Genomic DNA, 27195 nt, shown 5'->3' with positions numbered 1-27195 from the left:
ATATACGGCAGTGTGACGTCATGAGATGTAGTCCTGACGTCACAAGGCAGTTCAGGTGTGTAGTCAGTGGAGCCAAGTGTCACCTGGGTCCTAGGACATCATTGTCTCCACGAAGGTCAGGTTCACCCTCACCGTAGTAGACAAGCATACTGCTGAGGATGATGGGGATTGTAGTTCTCAAAGTTGCGGCGCCGCATACTGTACCTAGAGAGGTGATTGACAGGGCGTCAGCCGAGAGCGACGATGGGCGGGACCTCCTTCACCCTCCTCCCGAGCTGGGAGCAGGCCACGCCCCTGGCATCTGGTGACGTACGACGCTGCGTGTCTGCCGGAAACCGCCGCTCAGTGACCGGGCCGGGACAGCGGGAGAGCCGGGGCCTCCGTGACGGGGTATGTGCCGCGGACCGAAGCGTGGTGGGAGGCTCCGACTAGGGGTGACAGGGAGGATGCTGGGGTTTGGGGTGACAGGGAGGATGCTGGGGTTTGGGGTGACAGCCAGGATGCTGGGGTTTGGGGTGACAGGGAGGATGCTGGGATTTGGGGTGACAGGGAGGATTGCTGGGGTTTGGGGTGACAGGCAGGATGCTGGGGTTTGGGGTGACAGGGAGGATGCTGGGGTTTGGGGTGACAGGGAGGATGCTGGGGTTTGGGGTGACAGGGAGGGGGGCTGGGATTTGGGGTGACAGGGAGGATGCTGGGATTTGGGGTGACAGGGAGGATGCTGGGATTTGGGGTGACAGGGAAGGGGCTGGGATTTGGGGTGACAGGATCGGGCTGGGATTTGGGGTGACAGGGAGGATGCTGGGATTTGGGGTGACAGGGAGGATTGCTGGGGTTTGGGGTGACAGGCAGGATGCTGGGGTTTGGGGTGACAGGGAGGATGCTGGGGTTTGGGGTGACAGGGAGGATGCTGGGGTTTGGGGTGACAGGGAGGGGGGCTGGGATTTGGGGTGACAGGGAGGATGCTGGGATTTGGGGTGACAGGGAGGATGCTGGGATTTGGGGTGACAGGGAAGGGGCTGGGATTTGGGGTGACAGGATCGGGCTGGGATTTGGGGTGACAGGGAGGATGCTGGGATTTGGGGTGACAGGGAAGGGGCTGGGATTTGGGGTGACAGGATCGGGCTGGGATTTGGGGTGACAGGCAGGATGCTGGGATTTGGGGTGACAGGGGAGGATGCTGGGATTTGGGGTGACAGGGGAGGATGCTGGGATTTGGGGTGACAGGGAAGGGGCTGGGATTTGGGGTGACAGGATCGGGCTGGGATTTGGGGTGACAGGGAGGATGCTGGGGTTTGGGGTGACAGGCAGGATTGCTGGGGTTTGGGGTGACAGGCAGGATTGCTGGGGTTTGGGGTGACAGGCAGGATTGCTGGGGTTTGGGGTGACAGGCAGGATTGCTGGGGTTTGGGGTGACAGGCAGGATTGCTGGGGTTTGGGGTGACAGGATCGGGCTGGGGTTTGGGGTGACAGGCAGGATGCTGGGATTTGGGGTGACAGGCAGGATGCTGGGATTTGGGGTGACAGGGAGGATGCTGGGATTTGGGGTGACAGGGGAGGATGCTGGGATTTGGGGTGACAGGGAAGAGGCTGGGATTTGGGGTGACAGGATCGGGCTGGGATTTGGGGTGACAGGCAGGATGCTGGGATTTGGGGTGACAGGGAGGATGCTGGGATTTGGGGTGACAGGGGAGGATGCTGGGATTTGGGGTGACAGGGGAGGATGCTGGGATTTGGGGTGACAGGGAAGGGGCTGGGATTTGGGGTGACAGGATCGGGCTGGGATTTGGGGTGACAGGCAGGATTGCTGGGGTTTGGGGTGACAGGCAGGATTGCTGGGGTTTGGGGTGACAGGCAGGATTGCTGGGGTTTGGGGTGACAGGCAGGATTGCTGGGGTTTGGGGTGACAGGATCGGGCTGGGGTTTGGGGTGACAGGCAGGATTGCTGGGGTTTGGGGTGACAGGCAGGATTGCTGGGGTTTGGGGTGACAGGCAGGATTGCTGGGGTTTGGGGTGACAGGCAGGATGCTGGCATTTGGGGTGACAGGCAGGATGCTGGCATTTGGGGTGACAGGGAAGGGGTTTAGATGTGAGGGGATATGTGGGAGGCACAGAGATTTGGGGGAGTCAGGGAGGCTGCAGGGACTCGGGTGGGTCTGTGGTACCTGTGACTTACGGTGACAGATTGCGCTGAGATTTGGGGGAGACAGGGAAGATGCTGAGACTGGGGGTGATGCCTGTGACAGGAGGGGGCAGGGATTGTGCTGAGATTTCGGGGTGATGGGGGCAGCTCTGACACTTGGGGGAGATCCCGGTGATGCCTCAGGCCTGTCACTTGGGGTGATAGCGATAAGTCTGACACTTGCAGCTTGGGGTCCCTTGACATGATCTAGGAGACATGGTGCTGTATGGATATATCAGGGGTACCTCTAAATAGTCCCAGTGCACCCAATAGTGCACCCACATTCCTGGACTTCAGGGAAAGCTGTCACTAAGGAGAAAGTGTCTTGTCACTCTTCTTGGATGATGCCACCCCACGTGCCCTTCACCAGCAGTGTCCTGGGCTTTTCTGGAAGTGATTGAATTCTTATCATTGCACCCTTTAATTCATGTGGGCGTCTGCACCCATCTTGGGCACCAGCCATTCTCCTTATGGTTCTGTCATTGCAGTGTGATGTGCCCGCTGGCGTGCGCCTGCTCGCATGTGACACCTGATCTGTTTGGAGGTGCCCCTGGTGTGCCAGTCTGTATGTGGTTACATAGTGACGCTGGCAGTGCCCGCAGTCTGCTACAGTATCAGGTTATTGATACTTTGTGTCATTTATGTTACGGCGGCGCAGTCACTTATGGGGGCTTCGCCCGATCACGCCCGTATAGCAGCAGTGCTACAGATGTTGTGCCGTACTCCCCATGCTGGTATACAATGTGCAGCCCCCCCCCCACCATAGGTATTTAGCAGAATGCTTATGGGGGACATCCACTTTAGTATCCCCCCCCCCCAGGTGTATGAATGGAGGCTGTCACTTTGCATTGCTTTAATTCTCTCATGAATTTCCCGTGAACTGTTGGAGCAGAATGATTTGCCACACGGGTTGACGGTTGGTTACCTAAGCTCCCATTGTCACCTGTTATGTCTGTGGGGGTAATATCCGAAAGCTGTCACCCGTTACCACCCCTCTTCGCCTCTGGTTGGCCGGCTGACCTGGGGGGGTGTAGGCTTCCTCAGTTATGATCACTCCCTGCCTGTGTTGTGTCTGTGGCCATAGCTGTGACACGTCTGATTCCCTGTGCTGGGCCGTGTGTGAAGACGACGCTGGGATAGCATGGTATGTGCCGCTACGTGTCTCGGAGCAAGGAGCTGGCGCTCAGGATCCCTTTAAGTCCCCCTGATTTCCAGGAACGGCTCCGTATTCCCGGTAGCTTGTTGTGATCTCATCGGTTGCTCCTCAGCAGTGGCTTTTACCGATCTTTGGAGCAAACTCTTCATTTAAAGGGACCTCGCGCTATTTTCTCTCCCCCCATGTGTGGATTCTTGTGCGTCTCTTGGATCCTGTTCATTAACCTGCTTTGGCTCGGGAGCGTTCACACACTGCGGATTTTGATGCAGAAATGTCGGCAACTGAAAACCGGTTCCGTTTACCTGCACCTGTTTGCCGCCGCAACTGCCTTCAACTGCAGGGATGTGATTTCTCAGTTGCAGCAAAATCCGCAGCAACTAGGGTAAATGCACACGCTCAGGATTTATTCGCAGGGAAATCCGTGCGGTCAATTGGTGCTGATTTACATGCAGATTTTACTCTCCCCATTGAAGTGAATAGAGAAAATCCGGTCAGGAAAAATAAAATAAATTGGCGGGCTGCGGATTTTAAAATCCGTACAGAAAAAATACGCATCGTGTGCATGAGAATTTCAAATTCTCGTAGAATACAATGTACAATCCGCACACAATCCTGATCGTGTGCATTTACCCTTACCGTGACGGGGACCCCGTGCAGAATCCGGGTGCGGCGGAGGCCTCTTTTTACAGTATGGGCAGAGATTCCTTCATGATAGGAGTGATAAATGGTATGATGGGTGATCTTCTTCCCTTGCATTGCATTATGTGTGTATTTCTAGAATGATGGGAGTTCTCTCAGATGGGGCAGATTGTCGCGTTGTCCGATAATTACGTTTATTTGATGAAACCCTTTAAGTGGCTGCTTTTGCTGTGTGCACTGTGTATGATCTGGTCTTATAGGCGTCCATCCCACGAGCTTGTGCCGGCCTCCAGCAGATTTATGACATGGCGTCCAGTATTTTTACACTTTCTGCCAAATTTTAGAACTAGTAGTAGTGCGCAGACATGATGAGTAACTCTGCAGCAGCTCTGATTGATTGAGAGGGGTCCAGAGTGGGGGATTCCTACCCCTTCCTGTGTTATCCTATACCCTAAGGGCTCATGCACACGAACGTATATTCTTTTGGTGTCTGCTCCATTTTTATTTTATTTTTTTCGGACCGTATACAGAACCATTCATTTCAATGGGTCCGCCAAAAAAACGTAAGTTACTCCGTGTGCATTCTGTTTCCGTATGTCCGTATTTCCGTTCCGAAAAAAAAAATAGAACATGTCCTATTATTGTCCGCATTACGGATAAGGATAGGACTGTTCTATGTAGGGCCAGCTGTTCCGTTCCGCAAATTACGGAATGCACACGGATGGCATCCCTATTTTTTGCGGACCGCAAAATACATACAGTCGTGTGCATGAGGTCTAAGGCTGTGATACCTAACCTCCGGCACTCCAGCTGTGGTGAAACTACGACTCCCAAGATGTACACATGCTTGGCTGTTCTCAGAACTCCATATAAATGAATAGAGCATGCTGGGAGTTGTAGTTTTACCACAGCTGGAGTGCGGGAGGTTAGCCATCACTGCTCTAAGGCCATGTGAGGCACATTTAGAAAGACTGGCATGACAAGGAGGATTAGTGCCTGCGCCTCCTCATAAATTTGGCTAACGTGCCAAGCGGTGCCCGGGGCTGGCATCGTTTTTTGCTAACATGTACGCCTTAAATGTGACTGGCCCGGAGTCCTGGCATGGCCCCCATTCTTCTCAACTGTTGAATTCAGTATTAAGTCGCACGGCCAGTTACAAGTGCCTTGATAAATGACCCCCAATGTGTATTTGCCTTGCAATCTGTAGCAGAAATCCAAGGCTGACCCCCGGACTCCTGCCATAGATTTATCTCCCCGGTGCTGATCCGCCACACGGGGCGGATTATGTGCAGATTCCACGGGAAAGTCTACCTTTCATATATGCAAATTGTGGTGGCGGATTTTGCGCACTGCTTTGGCGGTGGAGATTTGCAGCATAAGTGGCGTTTGTTCTGCAACGTGTGGATAAGGTTTTCTGGAGCCTGCTCCATCTTGCTGAAGGTGTAATGCGCTGCGGGTAGCTTCCCGCTGTTCTGTAACGGAAAATAAATGGCGTTTGTGCGGTATTTGACCCCACCGTTAAAGGGGTTGTCCCATGATAGACACTGATCCCCTCTCCGCAAGTGTCTGATCATCGGTGGTCCATCTGCTGTGGCCTTGCCAATCCCTCGTATGTGGCAGTCTTGCACATACCCTGACACTCTATTTAACTCTATGGGACGGCCGGAGGTGGTTTACTAATTAACGTTACCAGCAAGGGTTTTCAGATCCCAGCTGTTCTCACTGCGGGATTGATTAATCATGTCTGTCTCCCCTGCATGGACAGGATATGTCTATAAAGATGCCCAAGGTCTCCCATCCATCCAGGGCAGGCATGACTAATCAATCTTTCACATTTCAGCTGCTGTGGGGTAACCTTTTGTGATCTCTGGCCACGTTGTGTGTATTTGATCAGTTGCAAGCCTTGAGGTGTTTGAACCTTTGGAAGCCGAGCCACCGACTGCATCCCGACGGTAGGACGGAGATGAGAATTTGAAGAAGATGCGGTTTGCACGTCGTGCACGCGTCCAGGGAAGGCGCCCCACTAGTATATAGCGAAGAAGGAGCGGCACTCACTTTCTTGCTGATATGAAGAGACGTTCATTCAAGGCATAATAGCGTCATCGATGACTAGTTTAGTCTCAAGCTCGAGCCTTTTTCAAACCTTTTTTTTGCAGTTCGTAAAAGGATCGGGCTTGAGCCAAAACTAGTCACCGATGATGCTCCGTCCTTCTTCGCTATATACTGATAGGACGGAGATGGTGGGAATCTGCCAGGAACTTCTGTTCATGTGGCTGCGTGAGATGAGACCGGCCCATCTGGCATTTGTAAGAAAGGGCTGATCCGCAAAATGCAGAACGCACATGGTCAGCATCCGTGTTCTGCAGATTCACAATCATGTGAATGCCCCCCTATCTCCAGATTTTTTTCACTCCTGCTGACCCATCGGTCCGCAGAAAATAAAACAAGAATTGCTTAAAGGGGCTGTCTCACTGCAGCAAATAGCATAGGAAGTTAATACAAGGCACTTACTAATGTATTGTGATTGTCCATATTGCTTCCTTTGCTGGCTTGGTTCATTTTTCCATCACCCATTATACACTGCTTATTTCTATGGTTACGACCACCCCGCAGTCCATCAACGGTGGTCGTGCTTGCACACTATAGAAAAAAAGCACCAGGATATGTGCGCTCCTGGGCACCAGAGAGGCTGATGCTTTTTACTATACTTTGCAAGCATGACCACCACTGCTGGATTGCAGGGTGGTTGTAACCATGGAAACGAGCAGTGTATAATGTGATGGAAAAATGTATCAAGGAAGCAATATGGACAATCACAATACATTAGTAAGTGCCTTGTATTAACTTCTACATAATAAATGCATGGCATTTTAATACTGATGGCCTATTCTTAGGATAAGTCATCAATATCTGATCAGGGCAGAGGTCGTGCTCCCCGCGCTGCCCATTACAGAATAGACAGATCAGATATTGATGGCGTATCCTGAGTATAAGCCATCTATATTAAAATCCAGGAATACCTTTTTGGGCTTCACGCACATGACAGCGTGGTTTATTTTCCGCATGGATTAGGGTCCATTCACACGTCCGTAAGTGTTTTGCGGATCCGCAAAACACTGACACCGGCAATGTGCGTTCCGCATTTTGCGGACCGCACATCGCCGGCACTTAATAGAAAATGCCTAATTGCGGACAAGAATAGGACGTTATTCGGGAACGGAAGTGCGGGTCCACAATTCCGGATCCGGGCAGCACATCGTGTGGCCCCATAGAAATAAATTGCGGACATGTGAATGGGACTTTAGGGCTGCAGCTATCGATTATTTTAGTAATCAAGTATTCTACCGATTAATCCAATGATTAATCGAGCACTCTAATAAGAAAAAAGCTAATTAAAAACTCATCAGCTCCCATGCCATCAGTCCCCCCCTTCGTTCCCCCCTGTGCGATCATCCCAAGTGCATCAGTTCCCCCCAGTGCCTTCGGCTCCACACTCCCCCAGTGCCAGAAGCTCTGTGGCCCCCCCCCCCCCCCCAGTCCTCCTGACGCCCGGAGTGCACAGCGTCATTGGTTGCTATGCGTCAGGCGCCCGGCCTTAGTCGCACCAACTTACCTTTCCAGCAGGGGCGCCGCCGACACTCCATCATTCTCCACGCTGCTCTGCGCCTGACGTCACATAGTGCATCAGGTGACGGTGTGCGTACGTCAGGTCAGTGCGGGACCATGGACGTGCTGTGCAGTGTCCGAAAGCCCCCTGCTGGAAAGGTGAGTATTCAGAGCGCAATGGGAGACCGCGGTGCGGGAGTAATAGCAAGCGCTCACCTCCGCACCGTGGTCACGTGACACACACGAATCCTCGATGCAAAAAATTTTCATCGATGATTTTTTTTTTTTTCTGTCAAATTACTCGATTTAGTCGAGTAGTCATTGCAGCCCTACTGCAGAGATCTTCTATCCTCTTCTTCACTCGCTGCACTGGGACACACAGCATCAGGTCATAGTGTGCTCTTGCATGGACTACATCCTGACGATGTGCGTACGTCAGGATCCAGTGCGGCTAGGTGGGTGACCACGGAGCGTGAGTAATAGTCAGCTCTTCACTCGCACTCTGTGGTCATGTGGCACAAACAAATCATTGATGCAAAAAATTTTCAACGAGGATTTTTGAGTCGAATTAGGCTACTTTCACACTTGCATTCGGAGCGGATCCGTCTGGTATCTGCACAGACGGATCCGCTCCTATAATGCAAACGATGGGATCCGTTCAGAACGGATCCATCTGCATTATATTTCTGAAAAAAATCTAAGTCTAATTGTTAGTCAGACGGATCCGTCCAGACTTTGCATTGAAAGTCAATGGGGGACGGATCCGTTTGCAATTGCACCACATTGTGTCAATGTCAAACGGATCCGTCCCCATTGACTTACATTGTAAGTCTGTAAGGATCCGTTTGGCTCCGCACGGCCAGGCAGACACGAAAACGCTGCAAGCAGCGTTCGGGTGTCCGCCTCCTGAGCGAAACGGAGGCGGAACGGAGCCAAACTGATGCATTCTGAACGGATTTGCATCCACTCAGAATGCATTGGGGCTGTATGGATCCATTCAGGGCCGCTTGTGAGAGCCTTCAAACGGAACTCGCAAGCGAAACCCCGAACGCAAGTGTGAAAGTAGCCTTAATCGATTACTTTGAGTAATCGTTTGAGCCCTACCATGGATTTTGCATGTTTTACTTGCGGATTTGGTGCAGAGGATTTACCCCTTCCCCCACTGGAATGAGCTTGGGGTTTTCTTTGCAACTTTTTTAAAAAGTCGCAATGATGACTCGAGTGTAATCCATTATGTAATTGTTGCAAAATCACAACTTTCATCATTCCGCAGGCTGCCAGGACACGCTGGGGGATGCCCTTCTGCAGGAGGCACAGGTCGGGGGTGCCACCTCAGACTTCCTATCGGCCGTACATTGAAGTCTGTCCTTTATGCACTATGACCTGCTGGTCCTAGGGAACAGGATAAAATACTGTTATAATAGTGGTTGATGCAATCGGTGATGTTCCTCATGTAGATGGATCAGTGGTGGATGAGGGTTGTCTGTGTCTTAGGTGACTCCCTGCGACTCTGGGTCATGTTCTGGGAAATTCTGACGTCTGCTCACCCAAGAAAATCACCTTGACCGTATAACCTGCAGGCCACGCTCCTCCGGAGCGCCAATGCAATATCGGTAACGGGACGTCTGTCCACCATGTGCCATTGATACTGCCGGGCCTTATGTGGTAAAGGGGCTTTGGACCTCTCAGACACCAGGGTTCGAGAGCATGTGCAATGGCTTCCTGTATAGCTCCTATACCTGAGCCCCTAATCAATTTTTCGGCATGGTAGATTTAACACCCTTAGATTGACTTTTGGCACATATTATGTTAGCAAAATATAGCCATGTACTACCTTTATTGATGCCAACCAGAAGCTTGGTACTGGGTATTAAAAGGGTTGTGCCGTAATCTTAACTGATCACCTACATAGGATAGGTAATTAATATCTGATCGGTTGGGGTCTGACTGCAGGGACCCCGCTGATCACAAAAACAGGGTTTTAGGACTGCAGGAGATAGGCGAGTATTGCGCTCTTCATCAGTCCCATAGACTTTGTATGGAGCAGTGGTGAACATGCGTGGTGCTCCAATCCAGTGAGGGCCATGGGACCCCCGTTCTCATGATTGATGGGGGTCACACACTGCAGGTAGGTGATAGGTTCTCGTTCTAGGACAGCCCCTCCGTGTACGTCCCTCTTCATCCTAATGTATGTGCACGTCCTATACGTCCTCGAGCTCCAGATAAGTCCCGGCTATGAAGAATTCTCGTCAGAGTTGTGACTACTTCCATATTTCACGGCGAGATTATGAGAAACTGGAGCCCCCCACCCACTGAAAGGGAATTGGTTCCAGCACGGGATCTGATTACTCAGAGATGGGGGGGGGGGGGGGTCACATCTACATCGAAGCGCTCACAATGGGCTAATTAACTGTCACACTGCTGAAGCAGCGGCCACCCACCGCATATAGAGCCCTCTTTGTACGTGGTTTTGCCCTAGATGTGCCACCTTCTTCAATATGGATTTCTGAGCCACGTGAATGTATTCTGCCTGCGCCCGTGTTGTCGTGGCTGTTATTAAAGAATGGAAATTGATGTAAAGAGCTGAACGTATTTACCTCCCGGCACAATGGGGGTTTTCATTAAGTATAAGGGGAAGTCTGAAGCTGCTGCGTTGGGGGTTTTCATGGTAATTCGTCACATGATCTTGATATCGGTCTTCCCAGTTCTGCTGTGCTCGTTACTGGATTGCATCGGGCAGATACCAGTAGCCATGTCATCAGAGGGTCTAGAACATTTCTACGGGTGACACCGCTGTATGAAAGCTCTTATTGTCCGACCATAGTCTAAGCAGCTTCTAAGAAGTCTACTGTCCTCTGACCATCCATGGACCACATGGTATTACCAGGGAGTAATGATGTAGGCCATGGAAAGGTCTAAACTTCATGAAAACCGTAGACAGACCACAGGAGCCACTTTTGGGTATTTTATCTGCCTATGAAAATCGCTGTTGTTGGGCCATGGGAAGAGTCAGGGGTGTCCTCCTAGAGATGGTTGTCCAAATCACAGGAAACATGAAGTGGTGCCAATACTAACACCAGACCTACGACCAGACCTTCTGTGTTATGTAGATGGTTCCCCGCAACCTTTGTGTAATATGACATCTGATAACGCTATATTGAGGTGTAAATTGCGGTGCTTTTACCTTCTAAACACAGGTTGAATCATGAGACTCAACACCCAGGGGGCACAAGTAGGTTTCCAGATATAGCCTAGACCAGCTTACCCTTGGGCCTTTGTCTACCGACTAACAGTAGTTGCTTCAGAAGAACACACCAATTTTGGTGGTCCCGGATATTTATGGGGGTATCCTAACTCTCGACAGGGGAATGAAGGATCGGGCAGTTAAATTTCAACATGCCCAAAGTATTTATTTTCAGAGAAGAAAAGCTGCCACCAGAGATGTCTGGCAGGGGCTTATCAATCTCTCTATTGAGCACACATGCACACTCTCGGCCAAGCTGAGCATGCATGTATACTTGGGGGGGGCAATTGGAATAGCATTCAGCTGACCACTAGATACCATTTAGTGCCAACACTACTGATCTCCAGTGTTTGGAAATTGCTGGTTGTCCAATGTCCATCTTATTGGGTTAATCTTGACTCTGCTTTGGTTCTTTTAACCTCTCTTCGTGGAAGTCGTCTGGCCAGACATGCTTGAACTTGTAGTCCACCCCCAACATGTCTAAACCTGCCTCGAAGAGATCTTATTCCAAAAGCACAAGAGTATCAGGTCCCTCATCGGCGCAGTGAATGGCCGTCTGATTGTTCTCGGTGTGTGCGGGCACTCCTTCCCGTGCTAACATGGGCGGCTGCTCACTTCAGACATTCCTGCGTCATTCTTCTTATCAGGCACTGTCAAATGTCTTTAACTTGTTACTGGGTGTCTAGAAACGGTCCACGGGGAACGCCGCGGCCTCCTTGAGATCAGTCCCGGTTACCATCAGCTGCGCCATATGTTGGAATCGAGTTTTTGCACTAAAATCTGCAGGTACCAGGTCTTTCTGATACTGGGATCAGCTGATGAAGAGTTCTCACATTCTAAAGGGTCACTGATTTTTCATAAAACTTTTGGTGTGTCATAGAGACGTGTGGAGGTCTGAGCGCTGAGACCCCTGTCGATCCCTAGAACGAAGAGAGGGAAGCGCTCGCATAGCACGCCCCCTCTATTCCCTGCAGAGGATTGAATCGGGGCCCATAGACTTTTTGAGTCCGTCCATGCGTCTCTGTGACATCGAAAGTTTTACGAAAACCTGGAGGCCCTTTAACCCTCAGTAAGGTCATTGTCCCTGGGATTGATGGACTTGGTGCTTGGAGTCCCTGCCGGCCGCCCCCTCCCCCTGCCTCTGGTGTCCCCACATTTATCGTCCTCCTATAGATCCACTCGCTCCTAACCTCCTCTTATCACCATGTGTCCCTCCGTTTTTGGGCATTTGCAGCATAGTCACAGGATATGAGAGGACTGGGTCGTTACCAGACATAGGACCTGTACAAGGACTGTGTATATGAAGTTCTGCAATTTCTGGGCTGGTAAGAGCATGCTGAGGGTTGTAGTACCACAGCAGCTGCTTTCAGATAGCTATGAGTTTAGCCTTATTGGCATCGGTGGCATCCGTATTATTTGTTGTATCTTTGTCGCTGTTCACGAGTTATTGTCTTCAGAGGCCCTCTATAAAGTAGGATCCCATGTCTATTATCACAAGCTGCTCTATCAGTTCACCATACTTTATACTGTAGCTTATTCAGTCTCTTCATGCAGACTAGACTAATTAGACTGTCTTCAGAAGCCTTTTATATAGTGAAGTATATACAGGTCGTGTGAAATCTCCCTTCTCCGTGCTTTATACTGCAGCTTTGCTTGTTCATGCCACCAAGCATCTAATCCCCTTACCGACTACATTGTATTATGTCTTCAGAAGCCTTCAGAATGGTGGACTGCCTGGAGGTCCTGTACAATCTCCCTCAGGCTGTTGCTCCATCTTTCCGCCATGCTTTATAGTGCATTTCTGCTTGTTAGTCCACCACACATCTATTCCCCTGTGAATCTCAGGATGCCGCACTGTCAGTCTTCCTTGCTTTATACTGCCTCTCTGCTTGGTCAGTCCACCACTTCTCTTTCTCCAGACGCTGTGCTATCCATCCTCCTTGCTTTATACTGCTCTGCTTGTTCAGACCACCACTTATCTATCCCCTCACAGACTAGGCCAATTAGATTGGCTCTTTGGAAGACTTTAATATCATGGCCTACCTGGGGGGTCATCTGAAATCCCCCTCTTATCAGAATCTCAGGATAGTGGCAGTGCTCTGTCTCTCCTCCATGCTTTATACTGCAGCTCTGCTTCAGCATACCACTATTGAAGCAAATGCACCGTTACTGAGGGGAGGCCCTGGAGTTGTTTTACTGTGGGCTGCACATATTGGGCGCCCCCTCCTAGAGAATCCCGGTGTGTGTCTCATTGTTTCCTATCCGTCCGCTCTCCTCCTCCTCCTCCTCCTTGTAGACGGCTTCCAGGCCCTTACATGACATCAGTTTCCAGCCGCTCAGTATGGAAGTCTTTCCTTGAAGCACATTCCTGGAGGCTGATGTCAGACGGAGAGGAGCAGCGAGAAAGGAAGCGGCCATGATGAATCCATCTGCCGAGCCCTCCGTCAGATCAGGAAATGAGAGCGAGATAACCCTCCATTGTTCTCTATCAGGGCGGACTCCATCAGCCATTCATTTCCAGGAATGCTGCCCTGACGTAATAACCATCTGGGAATCCTGCGAGATCTGTAAACGCGGGATTTATGGGGACGGATCAGACATGGGACAGAAATACTAAGCCGCTTTCCAATTCCGAAAAATCCCCAGTAAAATAAATGCAAGTCCTTGACGCGTCCTCTGCTCCCTGCGGTTCTTTATGCACTAGGAACGGGGGCCCCTGTTACTGGGTAAGGTGGGTGATGGCCAGTATGGCGGCCATTACTACTCCCAGAGGGGTGGTCACCCGTCTCTTACAGACTGTATTTAGTGCTGGAGTCTAGAAGAGGTGAGTGAGAGCCCAGTCAATAGTCTCCATATTGGTTGTGAAATTCCAGTTCATTAGGTAATGATCCTATAGCTTGTAAGGACTCCAGCGGAGTCGGGAGGGGTCACATGACGCATACAGGAAAGTGAAAGACCCCTCTAAGTGTTCAGTAGATCGCCAGCAGTTACGAAACTGCTACTTCCATGCTAGGAGTTGTAGTTTTGCAACAGCTGGAGAGCAGCAGGTTGGATACGACTGTGGCATTCTATATGAAGCCTCCCCAGACACCCCGTGTTGCACGATCCGTATTTTACCGCCTTTACGGTTTGTTTTTGTCCTTGACTCCAGCGGCAGGGACGACGGCTGATCTGCTCTCCCGCGTGTAAGCCCGCGGGCAGGAGGCTTCCCTAATTGGCTCTGCCTCCGATTCATGTCGCTCTGCGCCAGCTTAAAGGCTTCCTGCTAAATCTCTTGTATTAAGGGAAGCAGCAAAACTTTATTTGCACATGAAAAGGCGTCTGGCACTCGAGTATTCTGCACGTCCATGCACCTCCACGCCTGCAGTAACACGAGCGCTCTCTCTGTTTTGTTTTCTTCTTAGATTTCCCTAAAAATGGACAATGAAGAAGTCCCGGAGTTCATGAGCCCCAAGGAAGAAATCGTCTACTGGAGAGAGCTGTCTAAGACCTATAAACAGAGGTATGTTGCCCCATATTCTGTATATCGCTTTTATATAATTTGGGGTCCGACACCTTACAACACTGCCAATTCGCTGTTTTACGGGGCCTTGGATGATCGGTGCACCCTCTTCCTCCACCAGTCACCTGTCCTTTCTGCAGCTGAGCATTCAAGTGAATAGGACTGTGCTGCAGTACCAAGCACAGCCACTATACAACTTACCGCGCTGTGCCTGGTATACTGTGAAGAAGGCCAAAGCACTTGCCCAAATGCCGCTACCCCTTCAAACAGCAGAGGGTACCGGAAGTTAGACCCCCACTGATCTGATATTGATGACCTATCCTAAGACGATGCCTGCCCGGGCACTCTTTTGGCTGGGTAACTGGGGGCCTATAGCTATGCTTGGTGTATGCACATATGCCGCACACATCCAAGTGTTAACAGAGCCTTATCCTGTATATTCAGATAAGCAGCTCTCTAGGTGCAGGACAGCTGCTTATCTTCCTCCTTGCCATCTCACCATCTACTGTCTTGTATCTAGAGCAGGAATCATCCATGGGGCCATCACAAGCAATAGATTTTAATTCCTTCTCTTTAACCCTTAGTTACCAAGAAGCACGTGACGAGTTGGTTGAATTTCAAGAAGGGAGCCGGGAGTTGGAGGCCGAGCTGGAGACTCAGCTGGTGCAGGCAGAGCAGAGGAACCGAGATTTGCTAGCAGATAACCAAAGACTTAAATACGAGGTGGAATCCTTAAAGGTGCGAGCCTGACTTCACTTCTTGCTTTGATTAATTGCCGTCGCTACGACATCCACTACTAGAGCTGAGGAGGAGCCAGTGGCTACTTCTTGGGTGCTGTAATGTTTGAAAGTGGTTTGTCACCCATAAGGCCTCATGCACACGGCCGTGTTCCGCGGCCGAGAGCGCGGTCTGTGGTAACACGGCCTGGATTCCTGTTGAGAGCAGGAGCGCATGGCGTCATTGGTTGCTATGACACTGTGCGCTTCATGCCGCCCCGGCACTACAGTAATACACTATACGAGTGTATTACTGTACTGCAGCGGCAGCATGAAGCGCACAGCGTCATAGCAACCAATGACGCCGTGCGCTCCTGCTCTCAACAGGAATCCAGGCCGTGTTACCACGGACCGCTCTCGCCCGCGGAACACGGCTGTGTGCATGAGGCCTTTGTGTGAAGTTTTGATTAACCCCTACACCTGTGGTCTACCAGCGCAGGCTGTCATGGCATGCTGGGAGCTGTGCAAATCAAATAGAGAGTGATAGACTGGAGACCGCAGCTGGTAACTAAATGCATTCTGTTCTCCCACTTCACAGGAGAAGCTTGAGCATCAGTACGCACAAAGCTACAAGCAGGTGTCTCTCTTGGAGGACGAGCTGAGTCGAGCCCGGAGCATCAAGGACCAGCTTCACAAGTACGTGAGGGAGCTGGAGCAGGCCAACGACGACTTGGAAAGAGCCAAACGGTGAGTGGCACAAATGGGGTCCATGACTGGGATATGGGATGAGCAGATATGGTGGCTCTCGCATGTCATTGCAGCCCGTTCTCAAGGGGAGGGAAATTTGACAGACCTGCCCTGAGGAAGGCACTTCAGGGGGGCTGTTTATGGAGGTGTCATTAGCTACTAAGTCAACCGTGACTAAGTGTCTCCCAGTGATTGCAGTTATTTTTCCTTCCTGTGCGGGTCCACTGCAGGGTGCAACCCAAATTGGGTCATGAAAGCTGGAGTTAATAGTCTGTGCACTTCTAACGAGACTATGATTCAGGGACTAAAACGAGTTGGATATGCAGCTAATGGGACAGTGGAGAACAAAGCCCAGGTGTGTTAGGACGAGCCGGATGTCATCGTCAATCTTTAACTGCCACCCCCGGCGTAATGATGATGATAAGAGGGCTATTTAGGGACAGTTCTTATGGGAGCACCCATTAAAGGTGAATATTTGTAGCTGCATTTTACAACACTGCGGTAAAGCAACACCTATGTGCTATAATTGCTTTGCTAAGCCCTCATCCATGAAGGCTACCGGGGTAAAAATGCAGACTGACTATTGCCACAAAGCAAACTTTAATCCAGCCTGAAATGTCAAGAGACGTCTGATCCAGGGACGGACACACGACAAAAGCCTTTGCGCTGATGACGACCGTTTTCTCCCCCCCCCCCCCCCCTCCTCTTTCTTCAGGGCTACAATTGTGTCCCTGGAAGACTTTGAGCAGCGGCTGAATCAGGCCATTGAGAGGAACGCGTTTTTAGAGAGCGAACTGGATGAGAAGGAATCTTTGTTGGTGTCTGTGCAGAGATTAAAGGATGAGGCACGAGGTACGTTCTCATATTTGGCTCCTCATTGTTCTCTCTCTATGTGAGCAGTTCCCCGTACACACCCAGAGGTGTTAACAAGCTGCCAAATGACGCTTCCTTGCTAAAAATAAGCAGTTCAATGAGGAGCATTATATCCGGACAACACGAGGCCCTGTGTCTATATAAAACTTATGTAACTTTTATTTTTATTTTTTACGTAACAATGTACTCCTCCCCACCCCTGCCCCAGGACACACACTGTGTTAAAGGCGACATTCCTGGGTGTTTCCCATGTCAGAGGCTGAATGTCCCTACATAGCCTGGCATTGTCAGTAGGGATACTCCCGCTTGGTACATTGGGGGCTCACTTTATGCATACAAGCTTTTAAAGTGGCAGTACTCATTAGGTGAATGTCTGCCGAACAGACCAGTCATCTAGTGCAGGGATCAGCTGTGATGAAACTACCACTCCCAGCATGCACGCTTGTTTGTCTGTTCTCGGAACGCCCATAGAAGGCCAAGCAGCATGCTGGGAGCTGTAGTTTAAGTACAGCTGAAGTGCCAGAGGTTGCGTACGGGGTGGATCAAGCAGTGAAGATTCAACATGCCCTATCCACTTCTTGTCAGATTTTTCTGACAGTCGCTTAGTCTCCTCTCCCCACTGAGCAGACATGGACACGCATACGTGCAGGATCAGGAGAGATAGCTGTTGGCCAAACGCTCGGTCACATCTGTCTAACGTGTATGGGCGGCCTTAGGCTAGGGCCGCACAGTGACCAGTGAGATGTAAAAGAATTGTCACCTTACCACCACTGCAGATCATGCCAAATGTTTCTCTGTGGGAAGAAAATCGGATACGGTCGGGCCCATTGGAAAACACCAAATGTCACCTGTATCCCTAGCCATAATTAGAGACATGTAAGAAAAACCATACCGTCATTGCAGATTTTGTGCAAGGTCTTCCCATTTAATCAGCAGCATCCAGACATGTTAGGGGGCAGTAAGTGTGAGGGTACTGTGCACCGTGTTTGGGAATGGAGTAGGGCTGCAGCTAACGATTATTTGAATAATCTATTAGTTGCCGATAATTTCATCGGGAAAAAACACCAAAATGACCAAAAAAAAAAGGGGGTTTATATGATTTTACTTGAAAAGTTATGTTCAAGTGCCATATTAAAACAAATTGTGGATGACACGCTGTTATGGAGGTTCCGTGGATGGACACTGTTATGGGGGATCCGTGGATGGACACTGTTATGGGGGATCCGTGGATGGACACTGTTATGGGGGATCCGTGGGTGGACACTGTTATGGGGGGGATCCCTGGGTGGGCACTGTTATGGGGGGGATCCCTGGATGGACACTGTTATGGGGAGGGGGATCCCTGGATGGACACTGTTATGGGGAGGGGGATCCGTCCGCTCTGCCGGTTACTGGAACTTCATTGTAAGGTAATAAAGATGCGCTGATTTAAAGTTGAAGGACCAGCAGGCATAGCGCCTGACCGCCCGCATAGCAACGAATCGTGCGATTATTAGATAACGGGATTTGTCGACAACGAATCCTGTTATCGAATATTATCGATAACTTTGATTAATCATTGCAGCCCTAGAATGGAGGCAGACTGCTCACAACCTGGCAGAACTTCATAGGAGGAGATTTTTTTGATACTCCAGGAACATTTCCCAGATGGCTCTTCAATCATCTCAATGTTTCCTCTAATTAGTGAGATCCACGTCTATATTTTTAATATTTCTTCCTTTCTCTGGTAGATTTACGGCAGGAACTGGCAGTTCGTGAGCGACAGACAGATGGAACAAGAAAATCTGCCCCGAGCTCCCCGACTCTAGACTGCGAGAAGGCAGACTCTGCCGTGCAAGCCTCTCTGTCTTTACCTGCCACCCCTGTGGGCAAAATCTCAGACAACAGTTTTACCTCTCCAAAAGGTAGGCTGGCCTTCTAACGCTATATGCAGGGCTACAGGTCCTCTTGTATACAAGGAGTTAGTGCGAGTGCATGTATGTTAGACATATCAGCCTCGAGATAGTGACTTCTTTAGTATGGCCACCCTGCAGCCATAACACGCACACCCCAGAGACAACATCCTTCCATCTGGAGATGGTATATTCTAAATGGGTTACCCACCCCAACTCCGGTCTCGTGTATGCATGTTCCAAAATCGCACATATCTTTGAGGTGACTCCTCCCAACACATCCAAAAGAGCCATATGCCAAATGGTCCTCATTTGTCCCAAATTTTGGTAAACTTGGCCAAGCATTGCTATTTAGTACATACACTTTTTTTTTCCAGGCGCAGGATTTCAGCCATTCTGTTCAAAAATTCAGCCCCAAATAGGGGGGCTGGAGTCTAAGCCAGTATTTAGCAATTATTTTCCTGGCCTGGAAGAGCCCCCTGCACTCCCAGGCGTGAATTCCTGTTTGTAATGTCCAATATTCCCAACACACACGGCCTCGGACCAGGCAGGACTGCAATATGATAAGCGTCTTTAATACAGGTTGGCACGCCTGTCCAAAAAGTCCTAAGCTCCGTACACTCCCAGAACATGTGCATCAGGGATGCCGGACTCTCCCCACTTCTAGGGCAGGAAGCGTCATTCCTAACCCCACTCCGGAACAGAAAGGATGGAGTCCGGTGTACACGGTGAACAAGAAACAATTGGGACATATGCTGGCCTTCACACAATGATAACTCCAGAGGCCTCATAGTTAGCAATTGCCAATGAGGGGCCCACGATGTGGCAAAGGTCAACAGTTTCATAGCGTGCAGCCAGTTCCTTCAGTCTATGGGGGCACGTTGGTCAGACCCCCAGCTATTGGATATCGGTGGCATTTCTTAGCAATAGGCTTTGATTGTGTGTCCCGAGACCCCTTTAAATTCAAGTGAGCTAAAACATCAAGATTCATGTAGTTTGTACTACTAATAAAGGCTTGGGTTCATGTAATTCTAAGCATCCAGTTTTTTTGTGCCCTAGGTATACCAAATGGATTTGGTACCACCCCACTAACTCCATCCGCCAGGATCTCTGCCCTGAACATCGTAGGAGACCTCTTAAGAAAAGTGGGTGTAAGTATTCCTCATTTTACATTTAATAGTTTCCCCGTATTGGCTGCCATATAGGGATTTTCACACTAAAGACCGATGGTGAATGAACTAGTGAAATGTGAGCACTCTTTTCATATCTCCCATTCATTTTAATAGAGATGGACTGCTCTTGGGAGGATTCTCAATGGTCGACCATAGGCTAGAAGCATATATCCAACTGATCTTTCCGTTCCAGCCTGTGTGTGTATAACATTACCTCTGCTGTTCTTCCTCTCTTTAGGCCTTAGAATCCAAGCTTGCAGCATGCAGGAACTTTGCTAAGGACCAGGCGTCACGGAAATCCTACGTCCCTGGCAGCTTGAACAGCAATAGCAGCAGCAGTAGCAGCATATTAAACAGCGGAACCAAGTTCTCCCATCCGGCGCACACAACGTACTTCGATAAAGGGTGAGTTTACACACTGAGGGTTTCTCATGGTCTCCAGACAATGCGGAGCTAATGCTCCAGTAACGTGCCTGGTGGGTTATGAACATCATTAGATGGATGACCAAATAGCTGCGCCTGCGAAGAATCATTCAGAATTTGCAACCGTTCCACTTCTTAAAAGGAAACTCCAGTCAAAATAAATTAAAAATACATTTAAAACATAGACTGCTGTTTATAGAGAGGTGATCACTCAGGATCTGCATACCTGTGTAGATCCAGCATGGTCAGTCTAGTACTGAAGACGGATTCAGGTAAGTAAAGGTAGCCTCAACTCGTTTGCATAGGGCGAGGGGGATGTAGAAGCAATGTGGAGACGCCTATCTCTGTGAGCTGATTCGGTTACACCCGTGCCCACCGCCTCCCAAACGCATACACACACATCATACATGCATGCTCGGCTTAAAGAGGACCTGTCGCCACCCCTGACATCTGCCAGCGGGGGAGCAGTAGGAAGTCCCCATACACATTACATCATGGACAGTGCTGCCGAAAACGTCAGATTTGCTCGGCATTTGTCTAATCTGTATGATCACCTTAAGAGAGTTCTTGTCTGTGATCCCCCATCCGTGTGTAATGTGCCTGTGCTCACCTGAGGGCATCCATTGTTTGCAGTGCTGGTTGCAGCAGGAAAGGCCTCATTCACACGACAGTCGTTTTAAGAACCATTGCAGTCTGTGGTGCTATTCACATGGCCGTTTTTTTTAATGGCCAGTGATTAACGGACGCTTTGATGGCCAGACGGACCCCATTGAAATCAATGTTCCTATTTTTAAAGGTAGACAGACAGAAGTTAACCCGTCTAATGGATGTTAAAAACGGTTACATTATGAAAAAAAAAAAAATCACCTGGCCTATAGCATGCATGGGAAGACTTTCTCCACACTTGAGACAGCAGGACCTGACATTCCCAGCATGGTAATGTGGCGTCACAACGCTGGGAGCGTCAGGTCCTGCTGCTGAGAAAGTGGTGAGGTAAGTATTCCTTTTTTAAATTTGTCTGTACTACCGGGGATAGGGGGCGGCACTAAATACAGAGGGCACTGGGGGTGTCATTATTGATAGCGGCACTGGGGGTGTCATTATAGATGGATATACATATAGATAGCGGCACTGGGGGTGTCATTATAGATAGATATACATATAGATAGCGGCACCGGGGGTGTCATTATAGATAGATATACATATAGATAGCGGCACCGGGGGTGTCATTATAGATAGATATACATATAGATAGCGGCACTGGGGGCGTCATTATAGATAGAGATACATACTGGGGGCACTGTCCAGAGGAATTATTCATAGTGGGGGCATTATATATACTGACTACATTTTTGGGGTTTTAATTTTTTTTTTAATAATGAAGTTCTTTCCATTTTTAATGGCTGTTAAAAATGGACGTGGTAAAGAAGACAGCCAGGAAATGGATAGACGTTAGGATGCAAAAGGACCATGAAAAAACGTTTTTTAACGTCGTGTGAATGAGGCCTGAAACTCTGGGATTCCCTATGTTCATTTCGGTAGCACTTAATTTGCACTATTGGGCCGTCCACTTCAATAGTAGACCACAGAAGTGGGGAACCCTTGCTTACCATGTAGGCTTATTCTGGTCAGTGTACAGGTTGCTTATTTGCGGGTTAAGTGGCTTTGGGCGCTGTGCTTTCTTTGCAGACCTGCGTCCTGGCCCTCAGGTAAGTGCTCGTCGAGTGGCTTTATGCAGCGCATGACCTGCGTCCGGATGGCTGGAGTAACCTGTTTCTCTTTTCCCCCTACTAGGCAGGAAAAGGTCATATTCCCCACGTTGTTCATGGGTAATTGAACATAGTGATAAGGTGCATGCTGGTGTTACCTCTGGGTGCCACGCTGTATTAACCACGCCTCTTTCCGAAAGGTCCAGACTAACTGCATGGGGGCGGCTCTTTATAGGCAGTGAACCTATGGGGGCTGATGCCGGGGCGCTACTGGGCACTCAAGGCTGCGTCCAATAATGATTTAGGTGTAAGGGAGATTTGTATAGGTCTGTGTCATCTTCTGCACATCGTATGTAACTAACTTTATAAAGTCCAGTCTCCAGTCACATCCAGAGCTGCGTTCTACCCAGCAGCTGGAGAGGTAGCCATCAATCCAGTGCTGCTCTAGATGTGAATGGAGCATAAGGTATGGTAATACTGAAAATCTTGACAAAATGAAGCAGAATATTTGCAAAAAGTTGTACTACCAGGGGTGGGAAGAGGGATTACTACCGGGCAATTAAAGGGGTTCTCCACAAACCTCTTTTCTTATGCCCTGCAAGCCAACATAGAAGGGTCCTGAATTCTGTAGCAGCCCTTTTTTTAAGCTAAAATCATGGACCCTATGATGTGCATGGACGTTTATTGATATCCATGGGCACACAGGAAGAATTAGTGGAAATATTGGAACCTGTTTAGTGTGCCCCCCTGTGGTCTATATCTGCCATTCAGGCCCACATTTTGGGACAGGTCTCTCCAAACGTACTAGTTTTTCGGGATTATTAAAGCAGCAGCCTGACTACCTGGGGGTAGGGAGAATTCCTATTACTTTTGCAGCCCCCAGGGCCTCATCACGCACGTCTGTCCATATAACCCAAGTCTTTAAATAACTGTGCAGGCGGCCTCTGGATTTAGGGTGTTGATCGCCCAGGGAATGCATCGTAACCACCAGTGATTGGCACTCTGGGCTGGCATTTGGGTCGGGGGGCAGATGATCATGTCTCTGACTCGTGACTTTATCACATAGTGGTGGATGGTTACAGACGACAAGCGATGGGATCCCTGCAGCAGCCAGGCTCTGTTCTGTACCCGTTACACCCAAGGATGATAAACGGGACCTACGTTGTGTTTTAGGCATGGGTATGGGGACCGCAAGCCCTGCAGGTTGTATGAGATTAAAAAGCATGGTTCCCGGAATTGGTGCCCCCTTCTTGTCCATGGGCTGTGTCTGGTATCGCAGCTTTCAAGTAATTGGGGCAATACCTGCACACGCCATCAACAAGAGGGGACGCATGTCCTGATTTCTAATCTAATCATACAACCCCTATAATTTGGTCACAGTTGGGATCATTCAGTGTCTCATTAGGGTCTTTTCATTAGTGTACCCCTCTGTTAACTAGGACTGTGAAAAAGGGGTGACTAATGAAATCCAAATTGGTTAGACAAGGGCATCTCAATGCTTCGGACACCAGCATTTGATCTTCACAGCCACTTGTGTTGATTACTGTGAGCTCTGGTACATGGCAGCTGTCGGAGGTCATGATGATCCTCTGAAAAGGGCATTATCCGGTGGGGGAGGGGCAAGGGTTAACACACAAGCCTCCCATATTGTCATTGCCTCCTCCGCGTGTTGACCCTTCACTTGTAATGGGATTATCAGGTTGAAACCAGGCCTGACAACTGAGCGTCGTGCTCCCAACGCCACCCGGGTCTCATGCGGACAGCTGGCCGGTGGGGGTCAGACTCTCTCACTTGGTTTATCCCTTTAACGATTGCATAATTGTCTTAGGTGAACACATTGCAGCCTCAGGGAAAGGTTAAAGGAAAAAAAAAAGCCTTAAAGGCTTAGTGTTTACGTCTGTGGACAGGCATGTGTGTGTCTGCATGTGTGTGCGTATATAGGTGACTAACTGGTTTCGTCCACTGCAGAATTTCACTGGAAGATTCCTTCAATTCTTTTATGGGACTACTTTAACTTGCAGTACCACTTTTCACCACTGCAGCCAGAACAAGCATTTTTGAATAGGTGACAATGCAACAGCGCCCTCCCCATTCTATATTTTCCTGACTGTATGGTGACATTTTCAATATATCCTGTAGGTATTGTTATATTTTCTTTTTTTAAATAGGCATTTCGCCAAGGGTGGTGATCGAGGGGCTGATACAGATTAACATAGTAACATAGTTTATAAGGCCGAAAGAAGACATCTGTTCATCCAGTTCAGCCTGTTATCCTGAAAATGATCCAGAGGAAGGCAAAAAAAACTGTGAGGTAGAAGCCAATTTTCCTCACTTTAGGGGAATAAAAAATTCCTTCCCGACTCCAATCAGAATAACTCCCTGGATCAACGACCCCTCTCTAGTAGCTATAGCCTGTAATATTATTACGCTCCAGAAATACATCCAGGCCCCTCTTGAATTCCTTTATTGTACTCCCCATCACCACCTCCTCAGGCAGAGAGCTCCATAGTCTCACTGCTCTTACCATAAAGAATCCTCTTCTATGTATGTGTACAAACCTTCTTTCCTCCAGACGCAGAGGATGTCCCCTCGCCACAGTCACAGATGATGGGAGAGATCTCTGTACTGACTCCTGATATATTTATACATAATTATTAGATCTCCCCTCAGTCGTCTTTTTTCTAAAGTGAATAACTCTAATTTTGATAATCTTTCAGGGTACTGTAGTTGCCCCATTCCAGTTATTACTTTAGTTGCCCTCCTCTGGACCCTCTCCAGCTCTGCTATGTCTGCCTTGTTCACAGGAGCCCAGAACTGTACACAGTACTTCATGTGTGGTCTGACCAGTGATTTGTAAAGTGGTAGGACTATGTTCTCATCACAGGCATCTATGCCCCTTCTGATGCAACCCATTATCTTATTGGCCTTGGCAGCAGCTGCCTGACACTGGTTTTTGCAGCTTAGTTTGCTGTTCACTAAAATTCCTAGATCCTTTTCCATGTCAGTGTTACAGAGTGTTTTACCATTTAGTATGTACGGGTGACTTGCATTATTCCTTCCCATATGCATAACTTTACATTTGTCAGTGTTAAACCTCATCTGCCACTTATCTGCCCAAGCCTCCAATCTATCCAGATCGCTCTGTAGTAGTATACTGTGCTCATCAGTGTAAATTACTTTACACAGTTTAGTGTCATCTGCAAAAATTGATACTTTTACTATGCAAGCCTTCTACAAGATCATTAATAAATATATTGAAGAGAATAGGGCCCAATACTGACCCCTGAGGTACCCCACTAGTGACAGTGACCCAATCTGAGTGTGTACCGTTAATAACCACCCTCTGTTTTCTATCATTGAGCCAGTTACTTACCCACATACAGACATTTTCCCCCAGTCTGAGCATTCTCATCTTATATACTAACCTTTCATGTGGTACAGTGTCAAATGCTTTGGAGAAGTCCAGATACACGACATCCATGGATTCGCCGCTGTCAAGTCTAGAACTTACCTCCTCATAGAAACTGATTAATACTGCATTCCTTCTGTGACCTCATTCTAACAGAGCACACCCCCTCCTCCCCGTTCTGTGTTCTCGTGTCCAAGCTCTGACCCCAGGACGCGCATTCACCCCCCAGTCCTGTGACAACTTTGGCTATAAATGGCTGTGCGTCAGTGTGCGCCTCCCTTGAACGTTGTGTCCAGCCTTTTACATGTATGCAGAAAGCTCTGTTACAATGAAGGTGCAGAACTGTGGGCAGCCGCGCGCTACCTATCGGGTGCTACGGTTTTTGCAGGTTGTGTCATTCTATCATCGTATGTTGGGGGAGGAAGCAAATCTGTTCTGCACGACCTTGTTTCCAGCTCTGAATTGGGTCTAACCCTAGCAAAGAACTATATACAGCAAGAGCACGACCCCCTGTCACAGCACATCGTCCGCTGAAGGTGCTGTATGGAGGCTGACTGACTCTGAGCAGACACTTCTCACGGAGTTTGTTCATCGTGTTTGAGCATGCTGTGTCCAGAGCAGGTGTGAACTGTGGCCTATATTCTTCTGAAGGCATAGATCCACTCAAGTGAGGTTGCCCCTTTAATTCGGGGAGCCGCAGCAGTCCTGATTTGCTTCTCCACAAAGTGCCCAGATTGTCCATTTACCTCCAGTCTCCGCTCATTGTATTGATGTTCCCTTTTTTTCTTGTCTACAGGGCAATGAACGGATACGACCCCCCGGGAATCTTAGGATCGCGGCCGGCGTCTCCTCCCGGAATGCTCCCCCTCAGTGTATGAGCGCAGGAACCGCTCTGAGAAAAGACTCTTAGCCTTCACGGTTTCCGAAAAAGAACAAAATCTGCTTCACTTTAACCTGTTCACTGCCTTTGGGAGGGAGGTGACGCTGCTCCCACCGGGGACAGGAAAGGGGGTTAGACTATATTCACTTGAGCTGGAATCGAGGCTGCGCAATATACTCTCTCTGCTGCCATTTTGGACGCTTGGTAACCCCTGGGACACGGCTTCTGCGACTCCTTCCTTCTCGTGTCTCGGTTCACTGTAGTGCTGTGAAGTGGCTGTGTGATCATCCTGGAGACTCGGCACAACCACTATAATTATGTACTCTCCTCACGACGCAGCAGGTGATGGCGGCAGATGGTCGCTCACCTGCGAAGGATGCACCAAGGCTTTGGGTTCTCCAATCCAGAGCTGCAAGATATCCTCTCGCCCCTTCCCCCTCCTATATTACAGGGTTGCACCTCGGCTTGTGTCAATCAGAATGTCTGTTTTATTTGTGTTTTCCTCCTTTTTTTCCCCTCCTCCACCTCTTTTTTTAAGCAGTGTAACATCTGTCTGGTCACCAACAGGGCTGTGATGCATTGTGGGGAAAAAACTATATATGTGTATAACCCCCAACCCCTCGCCCCTTGTTCTGTGCCTCTATTCCTGTGGATGCCTAAAACGCAACACCCGCCCTGATATGTCCATAGATGTTACACGGAGCTGTGCCCACTTCCCCAACATTCAGTGCCATGGCCTGGACAATACACCATATGCTTATTGAAAATCAACTTCTTGATGCTCCAGTCACATCCCAAGCAGCGTTAATATTCTGATGGTCTCTGTTGGCTGTCAGACTGCTGGTCTTCACTCCTTGCTGCACGGTGGGAGCTGTAGTGCCTACTTCGGGCGCCATACTGTAGTCCAGGTCGTTGGGTCTGTTGTTGGGACTGCAGCTCTGGGTGTGAAAGGAGTATAAGATACGACGTAAGGAAATTAAAGTGTCTGCAAAGTGACACAGCATTATAAATTTTGCCTTCACACTGATGCTCAAAGTGGAGATAT

General features: G+C 49.2%; 1 protein-coding gene across 4 annotated transcripts; it reads left to right on the top strand.

The window, feature by feature from the left end:
* The first annotated feature begins 296 nt into the window (after window positions 1–296).
* Window positions 297–27195, top strand: NDEL1 (nudE neurodevelopment protein 1 like 1). 4 transcript variants are annotated; one of them, XM_044300283.1, is made up of 10 exons: window positions 3253–3326; window positions 14232–14329; window positions 14914–15067; window positions 15644–15792; window positions 16508–16644; window positions 18396–18569; window positions 19617–19708; window positions 19968–20134; window positions 21947–21981; window positions 26067–27195. In XM_044300283.1, the coding sequence occupies exons 1-10, from the start codon at window positions 3324–3326 to the stop codon at window positions 26072–26074; spliced, it is 1017 nt and encodes a 338-aa protein (XP_044156218.1). In that variant the 5' UTR covers window positions 3253–3323; the 3' UTR covers window positions 26075–27195. The 4 variants fall into 4 exon arrangements, with proteins under 4 accessions (XP_044156216.1, XP_044156218.1, XP_044156215.1 ...); XM_044300281.1 differs by lacking the exons at window positions 3253–3326; window positions 21947–21981 and adding an exon at window positions 297–390; XM_044300280.1 differs by lacking the exon at window positions 21947–21981.

Source organism: Bufo gargarizans, chromosome 6 (genome assembly GCF_014858855.1).
Source record: "Bufo gargarizans isolate SCDJY-AF-19 chromosome 6, ASM1485885v1, whole genome shotgun sequence".
In the NCBI taxonomy this organism is placed as follows: domain Eukaryota; kingdom Metazoa; phylum Chordata; class Amphibia; order Anura; family Bufonidae; genus Bufo; species Bufo gargarizans.
Note: the sequence above shows the minus strand (reverse complement) of the source record. Positions and strands in the feature narration are given on the sequence as shown.